Source organism: Cnephaeus nilssonii (genome assembly GCF_951640355.1).
Source record: "Cnephaeus nilssonii genome assembly, chromosome: 9".
Taxonomy (NCBI): Eukaryota; Metazoa; Chordata; class Mammalia; order Chiroptera; family Vespertilionidae; genus Cnephaeus; species Cnephaeus nilssonii.
Window position 1 is genome coordinate 76,515,522 of NC_137080.1, and position 24,116 is coordinate 76,539,637.

Here is a 24,116-nt window from a genome sequence, read left to right on the forward strand (position 1 = left end):
ATTTAATTAAATTCCTTCTGTGTACTAAGAACAGCTGCTGGGGATCACACGGAACAAGATAGATATGTTCCCCGCCCTCACTCAGCTGTTGCAAACGTGGCCACTGACACCTGGTTTTGGAAGTGGCCGGTTAAGGATCTCTCCTGCTGCGATGTGGTATTCTTTCCAACAACATTCCAGAATGGAGAAAGCTTGCACTGCTTAATGCATACTGGTTATACTTGGTATGCATGGTGCAACATGGTGCTTGATAGATAGGAGAACTGGTCTCTAGCTTAATGGGGCTTTATTTCAGCTTGAGAGATGGTTTGAAAGGAAATGATAGTGGAGTTAACACAAATGGAATTATAACCGAATTTGTAGGAATGAAATATTTTATCCTTGACCACCAACCCAGTCCAGACTCTGGGAGTGTAGTGCTATCAGTATATGATTACTGTCCAAGTGACGTAACTTCAAGAGCTGAGGGGATTTTATTCGAGTCCCAAAGTGAAATTTACATCTACAGCAGTGGTTCCCAAAGAAGGCCGCTCATCTGCTTTACCCAAGGAACTTTGCAAAAAGACAAACGTCTCAGGCTCCAGACTGTTGAATCAGAATTTCTAGAAATCTGTTGTTTGAAGCGCCTCGGTGATTTGAGTTGCTGACAGATATGGAACTGAAAGGCACGAAGGCATGCATTCTTACACTCATTCATTCGTGGTTCCAACCAGTAATTGGCACCCTGCCAGGCCTGGATCCAGGCTCTGTGGAGATACAAATGGGAACATCAGAGGTTTTGCCCTAGAAGAATTGCTTAGAGCTTAATGGGGATTGTGAACAAATGAGCAGATAATTACAGCATAACTGATAATTATGACACTTAAAAAATAAGCCTATAATTTTATCACTGATTGAGATAATGGAAGTGTTGATGGGCATGAGAAAACGAGGCCAAGGAGGATTGCCACCCTTTTCCGCCGTCTTCCCATATAGGTCTTAATTTCTAAGGCCTCTGTTACCAAGCATCATAGGTGAATGCAATCTTTTTTACCTTGATAGTGTCATTTAAAATTAAGTTACTTCTGTATCTTATTCTCGTGGTTAAAGCTGTATGAACTCGCCTAAGCCAGTTTGGCTCAATGGACAGAGCGGTGGCTTGTGGACCAAAGGGTCCCAGGTTCGATTCTGGTCAAGGGCACCCCCCAAAAAAGAGCTGTATGAACTCAAACACTACTAATACATATTGTCACCATCCTCCTAATAATAACTGTGTGAAGATGCTTTCTTGGAAAGCCACAAATGGGGTATTTTAAGAATGGTAGGTCATAAGGTAGAAGACCCGGGCTCAAACTTTGTTTCTACCCACGCCCTGTGACCTTTGTCAACCCGGCCACCTCTCCAACTGCAGTAAGTGAATAAACTCATTGGGCATCTACTATGTGTTAGGTGCTGGGAGTATAAAAAAGCCATATCAGATAACTGTCCTGGTATGAACACTGATCTTCTCTTCTACTCACAAAGAAGTCAATGACCAGCATCCCCTTCAAGTTCTAGAGTACTGATTTTCAACTGATGTGCCGCAAGAATTTTGAAACATGCAGTACCTGACTAGTCAGGGGCACTGACCTCTTTTCCCTAGATTGTCAAATTAAAAATGACCACAGCCAACACAAAATGGCTGGTTATACATGGTAACATGTTGCTTGATAGATAGGAAATATACTTTTTGGTGTGCCACAGAATTTTAGTAATTGATTTCTGTGTGCTATGAGATGAAGAGGGTTGAAAATCGCTATTTTAGAGGAATGTATCTAGTGACTCTTAAAAATCCCTGATTCACAAGTATTACTATGTGATTCCATCCAAAGTGGAGAATAACAACTGTGAGGTTTGGGTGTGGGCAAGTTTCATTGCCCATGGATTTTGCAGTGAACTCAGATTAATGCTTAGCAAAAAACTCTTACATAATCACTGGATGTGAAGCTGGTCAATGTCAAAGACCTTTGTAATGATGATAGTTATAGGAATAAATATGTTTGCAGCAATTATTGTGTGCCATGCTCTATTCTACGTATTTTACATACATCAACTCATTTAATCACACAAGGAAGGTACTTCATTACTTATTTTGCAGATGAGTAAATTAGGGCAGGAAAAGGCAAAGTAACTTCCTGAGGTTGTTACACATGCAGTAAGTTGTGGACCAGGGATTTGAACCTGTCAGGCTCTACAGCAGCCTGGGTCGCCTAAGACCATCGGAAAACACAGATATTTACATTATGATTCATAACAGTAGCAAAATTACAGTTATGAAGTAGCAACGAAAATAATGTTATGGTTGGGGGTCACCACAGCATGAGGAACTGTATTAAAGGGTCGCGGCATTAGAAAGGTTGAGAACCACTGCTCTAGAGCGTGTGCTCCTAACCACTGCTACCCAAAAGAGAATGACCCACAGGTTTTACTGCTTTACGTAGGGCAGAGGTCATGTCTGTCCCTGTCATCGTCGTTTTTCTAAGGAGCAGTACACAGCCTGGCACATAGTAGGCATTCATAAGGTCTTTGGTAATTTAGTGAGTCTTTGCCTTTCACCTGACTGGAAGAGTGAAGGGCAGTGACTCTGAGGATGTCTGGGGAACATAGAAATAAAACAAGTCAAGGGGATGACACGATCCCAGCACTCGGTGGACCTTTTGCCTTGTCTCACCGCAGCCTTGCGGGATTAATTAGTTACTGTCAGCAGGCTGTTTGTGAGAGCTGAGATCTAAGTCCATCTGTGGCAAGCTGGCCTTCATCCACCAGCAAGGAGCATTCTGTGTGTGGATTAACATTGTTGTTTTTTTTCCCAAATGACAGTGTGCTTCAACCCGAGCAAAGTCATTACTGCTTCTCTTGTTCTTGTTTCAGATGGAAATTAGGCCGTCATCTTTAAGGCAATGAAATTCTACAAGAGTAGTTTTCTACAGTGAGCCCCTCTCCAAATGCTTGTTGGTTAAGTGAATGGGGGTGTGGGGTTCTTATCTCCCCCTGCTGAGAATTGGAGGAAGAATTTTGAATTCGATGGTACATTCTGTTCTTTAGCTGTGAGAATTCCCCAAGAATACAGTCCTAAGATCATATTACTCTGCCTCTTCCCGCTGCTGAAAAATTATCTACATGTGAGTTTCTTAGACCACATATATTTATGTATTACCTTCCAAAGTAGAAAAATATATCTCCCTCTCTCTGAGTAGGGAAAGCATAAAGCATTCTTTGGAATGTTTAAAGGGTGTGTGTGTGTTATTCTTTTGGTGTTTGTTTCTTTCACCCTTGTAAAATGCCTTTACTGATTATGTCATAGACAAGAGTAGAATGTCATTGTTAGAGTTCCAGATCGCTAGCGTGGAGGACTTCTTTTTTTTTTTTTTAATATATTTTATTGATTTTTTACAGAGAGGAAGGGAGAGGGATAGAGAGTTAGAAACATTGATGAGAGAGAAACATCAATCAGCTGCCTCCTGCACATCCCCACTGGGGATGTGCCCGCAACCAAGGTACATGCCCTTGACCGGAATCGAACCCGGGACCCTTCAGTCCGCAGGCCGATGCTCTATCCACTGAGCCAAACCGGTTTCGGCAGGACTTCTTAATTAACTGGTGCAACCAAGGAGTGGGAGGTGGGGGCTTATCTTCTAACCTCGTCCAATCTTATTCTTGCTGCAACATTTAAAAAATTTCCCCCACATGTTCATTATACCAGAATGAGGTTGGTCGGCCTCCTTTGACCTTGGAGCTATCCTGTAGCAGAACGTTATGGTGCATATCAGTGCCCACATTTTGCAGTTACTTATCTAAGGCCCCAAATAGGGCTGCGTTCTTTCTCTACATATATGATCTATGCAGGAAAAAATGACTCTTATTAGGGAATCATCATTAACAAGAGTTTGTTATGGCCTTAGAATGGAGCAAGAATTCTATGAGGGGGGAAAAATAAGCCTAGATTTCCGGAGTGTCAGAATGGCCATACACCACTGTTGATGTGGCAGGTACTTCTCTCCACCCAAGATTTAATCTGGAGCCATTGGGTTAAATGCTGACATTCTAAAGGGATTCTGTGGTCAAGGTACTTCCATAGCTAAAAGTGTGCCAGCCCTTAGATGTTTCCCTTATGGTCTTTAGGACAGTGTTTTATATTTTAACATTTCCTTCATTCCTGGAGCTGATTTTCTCCAACCTAGTAAAACCTTTTTTAAATTCAAGCCTTGTTGTGACTGCCAAGTTAAAGTGCCATTTAATTTTTTGTGTTATTGGCAGCCAGTCTGGAGAATGTTCCCATGCCTGCTTAACACAAGCTGACTGTTGAAAAGGATGGATGGTCGGAGAAAACAGAAAAGGGAGGGAAATTTTATCCTGACCTCTTGTCACTTGCAAGGCCAGCTCAGCTGACTTATCTTTAGATCAACTGTGACAATTCAAAACATAAACTCATAAAACAGGATGTGATGAGGAAGTTATGCTAAACAGTAGGTACACGTCTGCAATAAACACATTTTTAAACCAAAAGCAACGTGACTTGACTGATTTCACAGGAAGGAGGCTCTCAAAGCAAACTGACTGCTCCCCACTACCACCGCCTTAGCAGCAAGAAGAACCAAAAGGTCTCTACTGCTCAGCTTTGGAGTCAGCAAATAGCCTAGTTGTGGGTTTAGGAAATTAACTTTCTATACTATAATAGTTTTTTTTTAATCTTGATATTCTTTAAAGCAGATTTGCCTTAAGATCCCAGTACTTTTCATTTGCCAAGTAGCTTTCTCCTGCTTCAGATATAAATGGTCAGAATGATTAGCATTAGCATTTTTTGTATTTTTTATTTATTTTTTTATTTCAAATCTTTATTGTTAAGAGTATTACAGATGTCCCCCATTTCCCCGCCCCATTGACCTCCTCCAGCTAGTTCCCATCCTTCCTCAGGCCTTCATCACCCTATTGTCTGTGTCCATAGGTTATGCATATAAGATTTTTAGTTACTCGCTTCCTGCCACCCGCAACTCCCTTTCCTCTGAGATTCATCAGTTTGTTCCATATTTCCATGCCTCTGATTCTATTTTATTCATCAGTTTATTTTGTACATTAGATTTCTTGTTCATTTATTTTGATTTATAGATTCAATTGTTGATAGGTATTTATTGCCATTTTGTTGTTCATGTTTTTTATCTTTTTTCTTCTTCTTCTTCTTCTTCTTCTTCTTCTTCTTCTTCTTCTTCTTCTTCTTCTTCTTCTTCTTCTTCCTCCTCCTCCTCCTCCTCCTCCTCCTCCTCCTCCTTTCTTCTTTCTTCTTCTTTCTTATTCTCCCTTCAAAATTTCATGTAATGCTGGTTTGGTGATGGTGAACTCCTTTAGCTTTTTCTTGTTTATGAAGCTCTTTATCTGTCCTTCAATTCTAAATGATAGCTTTGCTGGGTAGAGTAATCTTGGTTGTAGGTCCTTGCTATTCATCACTTTGAATTTTTTTTGCCACTCCCTTCTGGCCTGCAAAGTTTCTGTTGAGAAGTCAGCTGACATGTATGGGCGCTCCCTTGTAGGTAACTACTTTCCTCTTGCTTTTAAGATTCTCTCTTTGTCTTTAACTCCTGGCATTTTAATTATGATGTGTCTGGTTTGGGCCTCCTTGGGTTCCTCTTGTTTGGCACTCTTTATGCTTCCTGGATTTGTAAGTCTGTTGCCTTTTTATCAAGGCAGATAACTTCATATGTTGCTCCCATCATAATTCTCAACTTCAAGTGCCCATCAGTAGATGAGTGGATAAAAAAGCTGTGGTACATTTCACCATGGAATACTATGCAGCAGTAAAAAAAAAAAAAGAATCTTTTACCCTTTGCTGCACGGAGGGACCTGGAGAGTATTATGCTAAGCAAAATAAACCAGCCAGAAAAAGATAAGTATCACATGCTCTCACTCATATGTGGAATCTAATGAACAAAATAAACTGATGAGTGAAATAGATCCAGAGACATAGAGGCATGGAACAGACAGTGGAATCTCAGAGGGAAGGCAGGGGTGGGTGGGTAGGTGGGAAGAGATCAACCAAAGAACTTGAATGCATATATGCATAACCTATGAACACAGACAATAGGGTGGTGAAGGCCTGGGAAAGAGGGCGGAGGCGGGCTAGAAGGGATCAATGGGGCGGGGGGGGGGAGGGGGGGCGCGTGAAAGGGGACATATGTAATTGTAATACTTTCAGCAGTAAATATTTTAAATAATAATAATTCTCTCAACTTCATCTTGAGAATTGTGATGGAAGCAACTGACTACGCCATCTCTCCTTAACCCCAGCCACCTTCTTCCTTTGGTGCCTGCCCCCATTCCTCTCACATTTTGTTGTCCCTTTTGGGAGCCAAATGGAAAGAAAGGGGGAAGGGAATGCTATAAAGCTTATTATAGTGTCTTTTTCCCCACAAGCCTCCAGCAGACTCCGTTTGATATTGGATCAGAGTGAACACTAATGCTTGCTTAACCTCATGCGGATGATTCACCTGGGCATGCCACTCCCGCAGAGAGCTAACTAATAGACAGATGGATTTTCCGCATGAGCACTGCTCCCTTCGGGGATTTGGTTTTTGCCCTTTTGTGTCCTGCTTGAGTCAGTATTTCCAGGTCTCTGTATCTTTGCTATGGTAGTTCCAATGTTTCTTTTGAATTGAGGCCCGATGCTCACCTCAGCCCTAAAACACTAAGTTCTGTGTCCGGGGCAAGTTCCTAGCACATGTACTAATACGTACGTTAGGTGACAGTATGTTGAGCTCTTGCTCATATCCTCTTTTAATATAGGGAATGACCAGCCCCAATGAATGGCTTTTCTTAGTGAGAGAGTTACAATGAGGCACAATTATAGCACAGTTGCATGGTTACCAAAACACTCCTGAATTTGATAGTGTGAAGTGGCTTTTGAAAAATGTGTATAAAAGAGGAATCCTTTAAAATTAATTCTAATTTACTTACCTGTCTCTGTTTTCTACCCTTATCCTGTTTTCATAGTCATCATTTTCTGTGTGTCGCCCTTGAACTAGTGAGTTAATAGCTTTTGGATACTGATGTGATTAGAACTTTTTTTAATGGATCCTATTACTCCCTGTCACCACTCCTGGCTAAAGAGGTGGGGACACCATGCTTGACTTGGTGTCAGCATGAGGAGGGGACGCCATGCTTGGCTTGGTGTCAGCACGATCTGGTTCCTGGGAGGGGCTGACCACCTCTGTTCCTGTCTGCATGTGGGGAACCAGCCAGATCAAAGAATGGCTTATTCTTTTGCTGCATTTCAGACCACAGCTCCTCTTCCATGGTCCCGGCGCCTGGGCTTGGTCCTTGCTAGTACAGTTGCTCAGAGCAGCTGTGTTCCCACTTGGCCCAGGTCGCCAAGCTGCCTGGAGAGCGACACAGGTTATTGAGAAGTGATGTCACTGGTCCCCGTGCAGCTGGGGAGATGGGCACTGTAGCAGGCAGGCAGGCTGCAGCCCTGGGCGTGTGGTTGACATTTTGTGCAAAGTGGGTCATGCTGTTCCCATGATTCCAGATCAATAGGCAAAGTATCAAGGGTTTTGCAGGGCCCTGTGCCTCCCCCATTCCTTTAGAAAAGTACAAAACAGTGTGGCTCAGCCCACAGGCCGCTCGGCCCACAGGCAGCTCAGCAAGTGCCCCATTCACCCAGCGGGGTGGGCCGGGCCAGGCTGGCAGTGAAGAATTCATCTGCTGACACCTTTTGTGCTGCTCCTGTGGCACAGCAGATAGGCTCAGCAAAGGAGACGAGAAGGAAAAGGGCGCAGTGCTGTCAGGCAGTCTGCAGCCTGAGCAAGAGGGGATGGTGGCAGTGAGCAGTTAAGGGTTGGCAGTCTTCTGCTCCCAGCCTGTGGCCACATGCTCTCTGCAAGTCACGCTGCGTGATTGCTATCTGTGAACCACCTCTGAGCGAGGTCGGGACACCTGGCAGGGAGTGAAGGACAGGCCGCCCGAGTTGCAGCCTGCCCTCGACCCCTGGCCTGGCCTGGGGTCCTTGAACATGCCAAGCAGCCCTGACCTTGGGACTATGCCACCCACCGGTCCCTCTCTTGATAGGTGCTCGCGCTCTGCATCAGGTCCCTGCTCTGTTGTCACCTTCTCTAACTGCGAGTTCCAAAGTAAATTCGCACTCTGTGAGCCCAACCCCTCAGCCTGCTTTATTTTTTCTTGCCGTCAGTTACATTACATAACCTTTTGTATGTGTGTGTTTCCACCCCAGCCTGGATTTTTTGTTCCCTCGGGGCCTTAGTAAGGCACCTGGCTTGTTCTCTCGGGACCTTAGTAAGGCACCTGGCACCCAGGAAGTGTGTGATGTGAATGAAGAAATGTGCACACGGGAGCGAGGGGTGGGAAATATGTAGCTGACTAGACAGAAATGACATTGTGTGGAGTGAAGGATGGGAGAAAACCTTTGGTGCTGATGTCTCTTGGTGACTTGTGTAAAAACAATCCTGTCTAAGAAGGTTACCGTGCATGTTGGCTGTGGGCGTGGTAGGAGCACAGTTTGGGGAGAACCTTTAACACGGCGGAGCCCAGCACAGAAGCAGGCCTGTCAGCCATGGGATCAGGACTCTGCTGGTCAATACGCCCAGCTCTGGGCATCCTCCTTCCTTTCAACACAGACGTTTCAGCGATTCTCTCTCTCTGAAAACTATCTTTATTTCCCACTCATGTCTTTTCAGAGACTGTTTTACTAGATTTTTTTAAAAAAAAATACGTTTTTATTGATTTTTAGAGAGAAGGATGAGGGAGGGAGAGATAAAAACATCAAGGATGAGAGAGAAACATTCATCAGCTGCCTCCTGCACGCCCCCTACTGGGGATCCAGCCCAAAACCCCTGGCCTGTGCCCTGACCAGGAATCAAACCTCTTGGTTCATGAGTCAACACTCAACCACTGAGCCACGCTGGCCGGGCTCACTAGCTATTTTAAGTGCTCCCAAGTTTGACTGTGAAAAGTTCTGCAAGCCTGAGAGAAGCTTCTCCAGCGGAGAGAAATGCAGTGTGAGACAGATGTTCTGTTGCTGACGACCACCCCTCAAGTGTGCTTTTGTGTGGAGATGTTCCTTCTGAGAGAGACAGGAGTCTCCTGTGCCTACCAGCTTCCACAGCTTGAGATGGGTTTAGATCTGGATTATTCAGGACAGATGGTTGTAACAGAACTCTTCAGTGCCTCCAAATACTAAGTTCCACACTCTTTGGCAGCCTGCTGCTGGGTTCAGTACACTTGGACTGAAATTTCGCCGTATGTTTCATCAAGCTGTTTTTCTGTTGCCGTGATGTTAGCCTAGTTTCTCAAGTTCAACTTTGTCCTGGGCATTGTCCTGGTAATGACAGGACATTTGTACCACTTTCTTAGGGACCTTTCCCCCCCACCCCCCTTAAGTCTACTCATGTTTTTCCCTCCTCCCTAACTCCACGCTACAGGTCTGTTTTTTATCATTTTAAAATATTTCTGTGCTCCTGTTTCCAGCTTTTCTGTTTCCTCCTTGCATGGAAACCAAAACTGGCCACAGCTCTCTGAAAGGCCTCTTAGTTAAAAATCGTCCTGATCCCCTGACTGCCTTTGTCAGGGATCTTCCGGGTGCTAGATCCCAGGATACTGTTCCGTGAATCTTATTTTTACAGCGTGGTATCAAACGTGTATGTGCAGCTTGTTTTAGTACGCATCATTCTAACAGCTACTCTTGAGCAAACTGGATTTTGTGTTTGGCTCACAGCGTCCTGAACGTCTGGTGTGTTTGAGGTCTCCAGGAATGCTCCTTTGTGTTTTTTCCGGTTTGGCAATCTTGTACACCGGAGGTGTTTGGTATGTGTGCATCTAATTTGCATGCTCATTTTAGCCCCGTCTTTCCTGTTTAGAGAACGTCTCCCGAGGTGTTAGCAGGCCTCCGCCTCTGTTGCTGTGCCCCTGGGGGTGATAGGACTTGAAGTGGACATTGTGGGTTATCACAAGAACTGGGGCTTTCTGGTGGCATTTCATGGACGGGCCAGGGACAGAGTGCCAGCGGTGCCCACGGGTAGTTGGCAGTATTCATTGTGGAGTTGAGCCTGTGGCAAACACAGTAAGAAGCCTTTATGGTGGGCTTCCTGCACGCCAGGCACTGCCCTGAGGGCACTATTTGACCGTCATACCCTTAAGAGGCATTACCTGTTTCTCCCGTTTTATAGATAGGAGGTTAAGTAACGTGTCCAAAGTCACATTGCTAGTAAGTGGAAAAATAAGTTTCAAACCCAGATCTTCTCTAATAAAATGGTAATATGCAAATTAACCATCACTCCACTACATAAGCCACGCCCACCAGCCAAGCCACGCCCACCAGCCAATCAGGGCGAGTATGCAAATTAACCCAAACCAAGATGGCTACAGCCACAGAGAGCAAGGTTTCCCAGGTAACAGAGCAAGCCAAGCTTTCCATAGCCGTTGCAGGCCTAAGCCTCCACTCAAGCTACAAAGTTTCAATTATAGAAGGTAAACAAATTCAAACAAATGGCAACAGAATGGAGCTTGAGAGAGCAGGCCAGGGTTGCCGGCGGCAACAGGGGAAGCAAAGCTTTAAAGCACACCCTGGCCGGGCTCACCCACTTAAGGCAACAAAGTTTCAACTGTAGAAGGTGAATTAACTGCCACAGAGATGGCTGCCGCCCCGGAGGGAACAGCAGGCTTGGCTCTGCTCCAGGCTACAAAGTTTCAATTGTAGAAGGAAAATAAATCCCAGATATCAGGGCCTCCGCTTGGGTTGCCAGGGGGCGTGGCTGGCCTGCAAACCACCACAGGCCCCTCGCTCAGGCCACCCCACGCCCTAAGAGAACCCCACCCTGATCCGGGACACCCTTCAGGGCAAACCAGCTGGTCCCCACCCATGCACCAGGCCTCTATCTTATCTAATAAAAGAGTAATATACAGATTGATCATCACTGCAACACACAATATAGCTGCCCCCATGTGGTCAAAGATCCTGCCCCCATGTGGACACAAGATGGCCACCACAAGATGGCCAACAGGAGAGGGCAGTTGGGAGGCACCCGGCCTGCAAGGGAGGGCAGTTGAGAGGGACCAGGCTTGCAAGGGAGGGCAATTGGAGGTGATCAACCCTGCAGGAGAGGGCAGTTAGGGGTGACCAGGCTGGCAGAGGAGGGAAGTTGGGGGCAAATAGGCTGGCAGGGGAGCAGTTAAGCATCAACCAGGCTGGCAGCGGAGTGGTTAGGGGGTGATCAGGCTGGCAGGCAGAAGCGGTTAGGGGCAATCAGGAAGGCAGGCAGGCAAGCAGTTGGGAGCCAGCAGTCCTGGATTGTGAGAGGGATGTCCGACTGCCCGTTTAGGCCCGATCCCACCAGGATCGGGCCTAAACGGGCAGTCGGACATCCCTCCAGGAGTCCCAGATTGGAGAGGGTACAGGCTGGGTTGAGAGACAACCCCCCGCCGTGCACGAATTTCGTGCACCGGGCTTCTAGTTGTCTGATGAGAGGGCAGCACTGAACTACTTCATCACCTGCAGCCTGGTATGCCTGCTCTCAGCTCCTGCACGCTGAGTACCTGGGTATTAGGCCCACCAGTAAGCGGTACACCCATCCAGTCCTAGCAGGGTCTAGATTTGAAATGTCTTGGAAGGTGGTAAGTCTGTCCCTGCTAGACAGCTTGTCCATCAGCAGTTAGTTCTCCCAATAGTCGTGGTGTTTATGACCTTGTTCCTCCTTGAGCAGTCTCTACTTGCTTTCGATTGAGGTGCAGGGGACCCTGTGCCTTGCATATGCAGGGCCTACTCCATCTCAGACGAAGCTAAATTGTGTCAGAGTGAGTTCAATTGCAAAAAACATGATGGTTGTCTTCCAAATTTGCATTTTCTAGATGATTTTCAATAGATTATGACAACATAGATACAGTTATCTTTTTTTTTTTTATTTTAATGGCAAGGTATCTAGCAGCCTTTAATAGATAAAACATTTCTTATTTAAGCATGGAAACTTTTTTAAGAAAAATTCTGCTGAGGAAATGTGAAGTTTAACAGATTCTTCTTAAGATGCTCTAGAATTTTTGTCCCCTGAAGAGGTTCAGTCTGAGGGAGGAATGTGACTCAGGATAGGAATGGTCTTAGGAATACAGTATGTTAAAGAGCTGTTTATTTTTTAAATGTCAGAAGTGACCTAGTGGCCTGGTGTATAACTGTTGAGGGACAAAGGTGGTATACCTACCTGCTGGCTCTGTGGTGGCGTCTTGGTTTCTAGCCATGGTCAGAGCAGGGAGTCACCTCCCTGACCAGCACCCTGGTAGCTGCTGCTTGTAGTGTCATTGTGGCTTCGCCTGTCTCTTATCTCACAGCCGGGCTGGAGAGAGCCCATTAGGTAACCTCACATTAGCCAAAGAACACATACGCTCCAGTGTGCTGAGCTGAGGAAGAGGGGTAGCATTAAATGATTAACAGCTGGGTTAATAAAACCGATGCTTGCCTTTGCTCTTGGAAGGTAAAATGTTTGTGGTTATATCTGTAAGAGTAATGGCCAGGAAAGTTGAAAATGTATGTCTCCTGTAGTTAATATAGAAAATCTAGACAACTTGTGTATAAAAAGTTGCTTAGCTGCCCTATAAATGTCAATCTTGAATAAGGGGGGAATGAAGGGATTTATGAAATCTTGGAAGATGGAGTTAGAGATGTAACTATTGATTTGATACTATTCTCAAGATGTTTTATTAAGTGAAAACAAGTAATATATACAGCAGGTCCTCAAATAACATAATTTCGTTATAATGTTGATGAGATGCCAATGAGAACTTAACTCTTATTTTTATCAATTAGCCTATGGTAAAATTGGTTTCATTTTGCCATAGTTCATATTGAGGATGTTAAGTGAGGATTTACTGTATACACTTCTCGATATAACAGTATTTTTCTAAGTTTCTTTTTTTCTGTGACACCGCCCTCTCCCATTAAGAATGTATTTTACATCACAGCTGAGTACATCATACTTAGGTCAGATTATTATTTTTAATACTAAGTTAACTTGATCATCTACTAATATATGATCTACATCTACAATCCACAATTGTAAAAACACCCATTCACTATGACCTCTTTTGTGTGCAAAAGAGAAAAATCTTGGGAAGTATGCCCCAAAATCTCACCATTAGGTTCCTCCTGACAGTGGGGCTTCATGGATTGTGGTTGGAGGGAAGTGATAAGATTTTTTTTACCACCTCTTTTAATTTTTCTTTCTTTTTTTTAAAGATAGTCTGTCCACATACATTCTTTTTTTGTTCCATTTATTCATTCTTGTTTGTACTCTTTTTAAAAATATATTTTTATTGATTTCAGAGAGGGAGGGAGAGGGAGAGAGAGTCAGAAACATCAATGATGAGAGAGAATCACTGATCAGCTGTCTCCTGCATGCCCCTCACTGGGGATCACGCCTGCAACCCAGGCATGTGCCCTTGACCAGAATCGAATCTGGGACCCTTCAGTCCTCAGGCCGAGGCTCTATCCACTGAGCCAAACGAGCTAGGGCCTCTTTTCATTTTTAATATTTGAATTTTTTACTGTGGGCCTGAATGAAGTATTAAGAAAAATAATAAAAGTAACAAGCAGAGAAAACCGTCTTTTCACTGTGGCATTCCCTCCTTTGATACAGCACTTCCTGTCTTTGTCCTGTTGACTCCGCCTTGTTCTTGCCGGGATGGGATCCCCTCCTGTCTGCCACCTTTCCCTCCAGTTTCACTCTTCTCCCCACTGAGATTTCAGCTTCACGGGGTGTTTTTATGGAACTGAGAGAAGTTTAGACTGGCACTTCTAAAGTGAATTCACGGGGTTGTGTCTTTCGTTTTCATTTTCAAATTAGAACTAGCACATAAGTTACTTCTGTAAGTTTAAAAAAACTTTTTCGCATAAGGAATTTAACCTTGTCTATAGCATATTCTTGGAAATTTTGTTCTTTTAGGAAATATACTATGTAAAACATTTTGAGTAGAGCTTAATCAATGTCTTTTTTTTCTTAATAGGTTTTAAAATGGAACATTTTGATGCATCACTTAGTACCTATTTCAAGGCATTGCTAGGCCCCCGAGGTAAGGTGGTTTTTGGTTTTGCTTCCTTTCCTCTCCCTATCCTTCCCCCCTTCCTGGATATAGCCACTTGCAAATATTGTGTGATGATGAAAACATTAGCATTTTCTATGATAAGACTAACGCCTTGTCCTGGGTAACTAGGGGCTTGGAGAAGTCCTCTGACGGTTACTGAAATGGTGCCGTGTTCCAGCTGCTGGAGCAGAGACACAGCTCCTGTGACCTTCTGCTTGTTTTAGCAGGAAATCAAATTATGCTATCAGGCTTGTAGCCTGAAAATGCCAAGATTTCACCATTATCACCTGTATGTTTTCCTCAATTCTTATGAGTCTCCAGCTGAAACTGGCTTCCAAAATGCACTATTGCAACTAGGAGTTTAAAACTCTTTCCCTTTGACCATTGTCAGGGCATTTTAATGTCCTTCCACGTTGTGTCACATCAACAAGTAAATATATACACATGCACTCACATTTTACACATCTCTTCATTTATTATCTCTTAGGAAGTAAATCAGCTCCTTGATTGCCTTCCTTTAATGTCATCAAAAATGTTTCTCAGTGTCTGATCTATAAAAAAGGAACTTTTTAGGTTCACAGAAATAATTTACAGGGAAACTACAGTTTTAAAACAGATCTTTTAAAAGATTCTCGGTTTCACTCATGATTTTTAAAACACAGAAGAAAGCAGTTTATTCGTATGGCAGAGATGAAATCATGTTTGCCATTTATGACAGTAGTGAGGATGTGGAGAGAGAGTCTAAGTTGGTGTAACCTCTCTGGAGAGTAGTTGTGTCTTCTGTTGAAACTAAAATGCACATGCCCTTTGACTCAGCTGTTTGACTCCTAAGAATTTATCTTACAACTAATCTTGATCAGTTTTGCAAAGATGAACATCAGGATGCTCCTTATGGCATTGCTTGTCAAAACTGAAGTAACCCCGCCCTAACTGGTTTGGCTCAGTGGATAGAGCGTCAGCTTGCGGACTCAAGGGTCCCAGGTTCGATTCCGGTCAAGGGCATGTACCTTGGTTGCGGGCACATACCTGGTGGGGAGTGTGCGGGAGGCAGCTGATCGATGTTTCTGTCTCATCGATGTTTCTAACTCTCTATCCCTCTCCCTTCCTCTCTGTAAAAAATCAATAAAAATATATTAAAAAAAAAAAACTGAAGTAACCTAGATGCCCATTCATAGGGGCCGGGTTAAATACATTTGTGTACAGCCCATGAAAAAGAACAAGTTAGATCCACCTGTATGCTTGTGTTGGGACGATGCCCCACTTTAGCTTTACGGGACCCCAAAATTCCATTTTTACTAGCTGAAACGATAATAAAACTGACTAGTTTGCATTGCAAGATCATCAACTCCTGAGTTATTTCAGAGGCTGAATGCTGTTAAGCAATCCCTGTTCTTGTGTCATTTTCTACTTTGCATCCTCAGTACAGCAGCAGCTCTGTCCTCAGCACAGGTTCCCCACCCGTCATGGTGGGATGGCTGCAGAGGAGGAAGGAATCTCATCTGCATGGGTTTACAAACAAGGAAACCCTTCCCAGAGTCCCTCACCAGCTGTCATCTTCTCAAAGTTCAGTGGCCATCTTCGCTTCACATGTCCATGTCTGCACCAGTCACCAGAGAGTGGGTGAGGATGACCGTGATTAGCTAGGTCCCAGCCGCCCGGGAAGTACTAGGTTCTGTGGAAGGAGGTTGGATACTTGCTAATATAGAAAGATGAAGATCTGTTATAAAACTTAAAAAGCAAGGTGCAGACACAGCTTTAAGTAAAAGGAAATGGGAGATTTCTGTGTGTGCGCGCTTATTGTGTTTGTGATACATAACGCACACGCAAACATCTGATGTTAGTTGCTAAATGGGAACTTGTTTTCTCAGAATTGACAGCTGAAAACAAAGGTTAAGTTAGAATCCCCTTGCTGAGCTCACTGGGGCCGGCCACTTCCCTGAAGGACTTCTGAGAACCACCAATTCTACAGAACTGGTGGTAACACCTTCTGCCGCACTAGCCCGACTCTAGTGGGAGAGGGGAGAGGCCATCTCCCTCTGACGCCAAGGAGGAAATCCAGGAAACCTGGGGGAGAACTTAAGGTATCTGCAGGAAAGCAGGCTGACAGTAGGTCCTCCCAGTACACTTAGGCTTGTCCTATGAGGTCAAGGGAAAAGCACTGGAGAGAAGAGCAAGGTGGTCCCGCCAGGAGGTCAGAGGAGCCCAGGCTGTCCCTTTCAGCTGCTGTGACTCAGAAGATCCAGGATGTGAGACCTGCGTGTGCTTCTGAGCTCCAGAGGAGGGGGCCTTGGAGAAGCCACCGGATTTGGGGGCTGGCCAGGGCAGGATACCGCGGGGAACAGGCTGCAGAGGTGGCTTCCTGGGAGTCGGCCAGAAGAGGAAGTTGAATCTTGCAGTAGACAGATAACACCTAGGGGATGTGGCTTCCAGGGAGTTGACTCCCATCCCAGGAGAAGGTTGTCATTGCTGCCGGCAGCTACTTAGAACTAATTTTCTTTTCCTCCTCATTCCTGCCTAGGAAACGGAGTGGGAGCAAGGGAGTTCTCTCCTAGACCAAGTAGCTCCCTGGAAACCATGTAGGTCTTCTCAAGCCTCTACTCCTCACGTGGTTCCGTAATACCTTAAATAGTCACTTACTGGTCATTGCTGCTTCACCCTCACTTAAAAAAAACACCGTGCCCTGTGCTGGTGACCGTTGCGCTCCCAGCAGATGCTGCCTGTCGAATCAGTGACTGTCATTAAGCTGGCTAAGTGGCACGTTGCCTCTGAGTCTGCATGCTGGGAGGGCTTGCTGACTCTTGGCTGAGAAGGAGGACTTCGGAGTTCAAAGACTGCCGTGTCTAGGGTTTCATTACCCCGTGCATAATTTAACAAACCTGGTTGATAAATCCAGTTAATGGACAATTTAGCTTTCTCTCTCTCTCTCTCTCTTTTTTTTTTTTTTTTTGGTTTTTTTTTTAAGGTTTTTGGGGAAGGATTTTTTAAATTATTATTTTACTTAGCAAAAATCATGAGTAATATACACATTGTTGTTCAGAACATGTACCAGGGAGCTTCATCTTGGATAGCACAGACCGAAAACCCAACGCTTCCTCTTGTTGCTCCATTGGTAATAGGAACATTAGTATCAGGGAACTATTATAAAGTTGTGGTTAGAGAAAATTTTTTTTGATATTTGAAAAATGTTGTGGTGATCACTAACTATTGTTCCTTTATTATTTTCCAGATACCAGAGTAAAAGGATGGTTTCTTCTGGACAATTATATACCTACTTTTATCTGCTCCACCATATACTTACTAATTGTATGGCTGGGGCCCAAATACATGAAGAACAGGCAGCCGCTCGCTTGCCGAAGAATTTTAGTGGTGTATAACCTTGGGCTCACCTTGCTGTCTCTCTATATGTTCTGTGAGGTAGGTCTGAGGTTACCACGGGCTTCCTCTCACTTAACTCTGCTCATATTGCTATCCTGAATTGTGTTCCTAAATGAAGAAGGTGGTAGGGGAACTGGGAGGGCAAGTACATTAATACACTTTGAGTATGTTTGAAAATTGATATTTCAAAATGCCAGCGTTGTTTGCCCTCTGGAATATGTAAAATAGAAGCCTTTGCTATTGATTCTCATGCTTTGTATTATGTTTAGAAGTAAAATAAATATTTCAGAAATACTCTTATGCGAGCAGAATACAGAGTGGAAAATGAACAAAACGTGAAAAACAGATCTGTGAGCATTTTATTTTAAGTATTTAATAGATGGTTCTTGTTTGGGGATGGGGAGGAAGGAAGTGGGTGTTACCAGTGTTTGGTTGTGTTTGTGGTAAGTCAGCCTCCATCCAGATCTGATAACTGTAAATAGGTTTGAGATTTGACAAGTTATTTTTTAAAAGCTAAGAAGACTGGATAGGTTAAGGTTTGAATGGTCTGCATATATTCAGACCCAATTATTTCTTCTATATAACTGGAATGTTGGAGACCACATTGATGATCTCAAAGTCAAATGTAGCTTAAATAAAAATGAAAGACAAACCAGAATCGATACTATGTCCTTCCTATTTTGCAAAGTACAGTAATACAGCCTTCAAAAGCTGAGGGAGGGCGGGGAGGGGGTGGGCGCTGCCCTCCAGTGGTAAGCACAATTTTAGGGGAAGGACTACACCTTTCAGGCTTACAACACAAGTGTCCTACAACACAGAACTATTGCTGCATTTGTGGGGTGGAGATTTAAGCCATACATAAAACAGACACTTTTAAACAGTCCTGTTCAGATTTTTGACCTTTTATTGTGACTTTAATTCTCCAAGGAGTAGTGAATAAGATAAAGGGGAGAAGGAAGGGAGTGCTGAAGACCAATCTTAAAATTAGTGTTTAAAGAAAGAATAAATTTGGGTCAGCCTCAGGCCGTGATGTCTCCCTGTCTGCGTGTGGCTGGCTGTGTCTGAGAATGGATGTGGGTGTATAAGCTATTGGGAAACATTGCATTTGATCATCAGAGGTGTTGTAGCTGTGGGAGGTCTGTGTCTTGTTCTCCCACACGTATTTCATAAGCCATGGCAACGATTTTGTGACTAGAACGCTAGATGCTACTATCATTATTACTTTTATGCTTGACTCTCTGTCAAATGCTTGCAACTCCTCGTTTGCTTTGTTTCTGTCCTATTCTAGAACAGGGGCAGTTTAATTAGCCTGCAAGATGGAGATGGCAGGACTGGAGGCAGGGCCAGTGCGCAGGAGGGACTCCAGGCCCCAGCACTGCACATCGCTGTGTGTCCAAGGGACACAACCGCAGCCAGCTGGCAGGCTTTTTAGGCTGAACCGTTTACTTCCTCATAATTGATAGATGCGAGAGCTATTTCATTAAGAAAGCTCTCACAGGGTTTCTTACTATACAGCAATCGTCTAGAGAAAAAAAATATGTAAGATGATTAAGTCTTATAGGACTTAAGCACCTGATGCCTTGAATGTTTCTCTGACCCTACAATAGAGCAGTAGCTTCATCATGTAACCTCTCTTAAACAGATCACTTCTTGGTGAAGAGAGGGGGCAAGTGCTGCATACATTGCTGCTTTGTATAAATGAGTGAAAGCATTATAATAAGTATAGATTTTCTTCTGACAGCTTCATGAGCACAATAGAAGGCATTGAGCAGTGCCTGTGCATTGACTATGGAGGTTTAAGAAATATACAGAGACGGAAAATAACAGTTTAACTCACAATTTAAAATACACAGGGAAGTCATAGATAAGGGGGTGGGGGGGGGCAATATTCCTTAAATCAAATTAAGATTATAAACTGTACCCAGATCAGATATGCCTGAGTTTGAAATAAGCCCTGGTACTCCAACTTAAACGATAGTTACAGTTGGCTTTTTTCCCCTCTGTACTAACATAACCTCATCAGAAGTACCATGATAACATATCGTTTGTCAAGTTTTTTCATTTCATTTTCGCTCCCGGTTTTTCTTTTTGTACTTAGCACTTATATTCTAGGGACTACTAAAGCAGGAGGGCAGCCGGGGAGCTGCAACAGAACAAGCTGAGGCGGTCGTGGAGCCCAGCAGGCCCTGGCTTCAGAGAAATATCCCAAGAGTTAGAGTCATTTGCCTGTGGCCACACAACTGACATGGTCATGATTGTTAATCTTTACCCTCTTGCTTATCTACATATTTGGGTCTGTAAAGAATTTAAAAAATAAATGTTTAGTCATTGATATTTTTGTTTATTTAATCCTGTGGCGTGAATTCACAGCTGCCTTTGCAAGTTCTAGGTTAAGACAAAAAGAATTGTCACTAAAGCAGACCAGGAGAAATCTTGAAAGAAAATAGATAAAAAGGAAATGGGGGGTAATCACAGAAACTGTAAAAGTTCTAGAAGGTAAATACATGACAGTTTTAAAATCAAGTAACTGAGTTTAAAATGTAAAAAGAAAGGAGACTTGTTTGTAGTTTATGCATTTGTTAGGAAGAAAATTAAAAAGAATCATGGCATTACTTTTACTTATCTCATGAATTTGGTGTTTATTTCCAGGAAAAAGGTCATAGATCCCTGATTAGAAGTATATTTGAACAGTGAGATGTTTTAGATTGAAAGTATAGGACTTCATGGCAAGCCTTTTAGCTTTTACTTGTTAAATTAGGGGTTGTCTAAGATACAATCAATAATGATCTTATTTCTTATTCAGAAATAAAATTTGAAGTTATAAAAGAAAAACAACTTAGTTTGCATTAACTCAGCTTTGTAAAAGTTCCCCCGTAGCAAACATAAAAACCTTGTGTTCCTTTCTATCCTCAGAGAGGGCATATTTCATCTGAATAAATGCCGCACTGTGTTTGTTTGTTTGTTTAACTATCTACTTGTCTTTCCCCTGGTCCCAAACTCTGATTGGGAATCCCCACCTACCCAATGCGAAACTGTGGCTTTTCCAAATGACGAGGCTGCACTTGCATTTCCCTTGGCCCACCCAGCAAGCTGTCTGAGCTACTTCTGACTCCTTTGTGTGCACATATCAAACATGAGGTTAAACATGAGGTTCCCACTTAGGCAGCTGCTCTGTCCTGATGTGGAACCATTTTGGTGTGTCTGCTGTCTTCTCTTTGCCTCGGCCTCACCACTAAGCAGAGGGGATCTAAGTGCTTGATTTGTTATAGTCCAAGAGGGACCGTCCCTGTTCAGCCCGCTCCCTGCACTGATCCTGGGACTCTTCAGTAGCTGCTGGGGTTAGTATTGCACAGCCCACATGACTTTGAACCGAGAGAACTGCCTGCTAACCTCTTCTTAGGAGGAACCACTGAGCTTTCGTAACCTGTCCATTATGCCCAGCTCTACTCGACTGCCCCTGCCCCCTCCAGCACCAGGCTCTTTAATTCTTTGGTCCCAACCCCTTAAAAATTCCCTCCTTTCTGACCTAGGCCCATTTCGGTTTGACAGCCTCTATCTCATTTTTGAGGACTCGATTCAAGGATCATTTCCTCTGTGAAGCTGTGAGGGGACTTGGCTACAGGCATGATTTTTCAGCGTAGTTTGCTTTCCCATTCCCCAGGAACATGACACATATTTTTCCATTAAAGGGCTCTGGTGGATGTGCCCTCTAGCATCCTCTCACACAGATCACAGGCTTGCAGGATGACTGTCCTGACAATGTTTATTCCGCATCTTTTTCTTCCCTTGTTGGTATGGTCCACCCAATGTGTCCTAAGCATTAGGATAGAGGAAAGCGAATGCCAGAACCACAGTTTACTTTATCTAACAAAGACAAATCACAGATTACAAAAAGATTATTTTTTTAGTATTTATATGTGTTTATTCCCTTGCAGTTAGAAGTATATGTTGTGAGTAGTGGGAGAGAATTCTCTGACACACACACATTCAGACATTTAAAGTGTAATTTTAAAACAGTGATTGACAGCTATGCATTTAGATTGGCACAGATCCAAAACTTATTCTTTCTTTCTCTTTGCAATTTTCACATTAACTTGTAATTTTGGAACTACTTTAAAATATGGAAAATAAAATCACATAAATGATATCTATGCACCTAACAAGTATTAACGTTTTCTTATTGGTTTGAATTTTTTGTCTGTAAAAGAAAACATTACAAAATGCATTTAACTTTCTTCTAAAGGTCATATGTTTCTTCTCTGGATATATTTTTATGCTTTTACTATATATGTATGTATACATGACAATATATAGTATATTCTGAGACAGTTTTTTTTTAATTTACATAAATGGTATACTGTTTATACTCTTTTTCAAATAACTTTTTTCAGTTGACATATTTTGAGATGAATTCATGTTGAATTTTAAGGTTAATATATTTGGTTTAACTTCTCTGTTATTTCAGTGTTAGAATTTCTTATACCATTTTATCTGTGTGATTTTTTTTTTTATGGACATAAGGTTTCCAATTAATAGTTATGTTGAATATCCTTGGATATGTCTCCTTGTGCAAATGTGATTGTTTTGTTCTGTTTTTACCAGATACTCATATGGGAGTTTAATGGCCCATTCTGACAGTCTCTTGTCTTTTAGTGGGGAAATTTAGTCCATTTTCATGTAGCATATTAATTATTTGGAATAATTTCTGTCTTTTTTGTGAGTGTACATATTTTCTTTGTCCTTTTTTTGGTTTGCTTTCTTTTGAATTTTATATATTTTTTTCATTTTACTGATTTAAAAGTTATTCATCTAATTCTATTAGTTACCCATATTTTTTATATTTTGTTAACTCTCACCAAGAATGTTTCTTCCATTGATTTTTTTTTTTAAGAGAGAGAGAGAGAGAGGGGGGAGAGAGAGAAATAGAGAGACATTGATCAGTTGCCTCCTGCATGCACTCCAACTGGGGCTGGGATCAAACCTACAACCCAGATACGTGCCCTTGACCAGGAATGGAACCTGCGACCCTTTGGTGTGTGGGCCAGTGCTCTAACCATTGAGTAACACTGGCCAAGCCTTAACATGCTTTCTTAAGTTAATAAAGTCTAAAGTGATTCTATTTTCCTAAATAATACAAGAAGCTTAGAAAAGTTCATCTCTGATTCCCCATCCTCCATGTTATTGTTAGCAAATGTTTAGTTCGACCTTTTCCTAAGGTCCTAACCAACCATCATTATCACAATCAATGCTTACTGATTTTTTTCTCTCACTATTGATCTGTGAAATCCATTCTTTACTTTGAGGTTCAGTTTCCTTTTGAAGTAGTTCTTTTCTGTAAAGGATACATTCTATGAGTTTCTATTTGACATCATTTTATTTGTATTTATGCTTTGTATTTATGTATTTAGCAGGGTGTAGAATTCTAAATTATTTTTCCTGAGGACTCTGAAGATTTATTCCAGAGAATTATGCTGCAGTCTCATTTTTGTACATTTGTAGGTCATCTTTTTCTTTCCAGGTATTTTAAAATTGCATTTAAAAATAAAATAGTGTGCTTAGTCATCCATTTTTATTTACCTCAATCGGGGCTATGTGCCTGATATCTGAGAATTTGTTTCATTAATTTGGGAAAGTACTCAGCTTCTTCTCCTTAACCGCCTTTCTCCCTCCATCTCCAGTGCCTCCTCGAGCTCCGTTAGACACATGTGGGACTCAGACTCCACATGCCCTCTCTTTTGTATTTTTTTGTAGCTTTCTATCTCTCTTCTGCATTCTTCTAATTCACGCATACTTTCAATTGTCTAATCTGTTATCTCATTCATTTTTAGTTTCAATGACTATATTTTCTTTCTAAAAGTTCATTTCTCATTCTTTTTTCATTCTATAAAATGAAACATTATTGTTGTTTTTCTCCATGATAGAGATGTAAGACAGTGATCTCCAAACTGAACCATTGCTATATTGCTTTTAAAAATATTCTTTGAAACGGTTTCTTTCAGCTATGTCTGTGATGCCATGCCTCTGGTAATAAATATTAAATCTACATTAAATTTCTTTACCATTTAAAAAAAAAGTAGAATGGTTTGTTGGGCATTCTGTTAAGCATCTCAAACTAGCAGTTGCTGGGGTCATCTCAGGTAAATGGGGTCTTCCCAAATAAAAGATTTTGAAAGGACTAACTTCCTCTTTACAGAATAATTTTTTGGGGGGAAAAGCATCACCTTGTAATTAGGCATCAGTGCCGTTGGCGTTTTTGGTGATTCATGTAGCATTTCTGTGTTTGTGTCAGTAGTGGGGGAGTTGGTTTTGCTTTTGTTCCTTTTGCTGCCTTGCTGGGACCAGACATCAGTGCTTTCTGAGATTCTTTTGAAGATTTCTGATGCTGCATTGTTGGAAAGATGAAAGAAGCTGAGCATTTGAGGGGATGAGTGTTTTGCTTTCTAGCCTCTCTAACTGGGGGGTGGCTGCTGTTGGAGTAGCTCCCCGGGCACCTGACAGGCGTTCCTCCCAGGGCTCTGGCTTTGAGCACCCGCTTAGAACCACAGAGCAGTTACTTTGGAAACATTATATTCTAAAGGGTCTTGTTTTTCTTTCCCTTCAGGCTTTCCTAAAATAGATACGTTATTGTGGGAAAATGACATTTGGAAAAACACTGA

General features: G+C 42.7%; 1 protein-coding gene across 2 annotated transcripts in view; it reads left to right on the forward strand.

Moving 5' to 3' along the window:
- Positions 1–24,116, forward strand: part of ELOVL5 (ELOVL fatty acid elongase 5) — an 81,139-nt gene that overhangs the window by 40,933 nt on the left and 16,090 nt on the right. For both annotated transcript variants that reach the window (XM_079780854.1, XM_079780855.1), the window contains exons 2-3: positions 14,008–14,073; positions 17,312–17,499. In XM_079780854.1, the coding sequence (XP_079636980.1) occupies positions 14,016–14,073; positions 17,312–17,499 (246 nt within the window). In that variant the 5' untranslated portion in view covers positions 14,008–14,015. The remainder of the gene's footprint in view (positions 1–14,007; positions 14,074–17,311; positions 17,500–24,116) is intronic.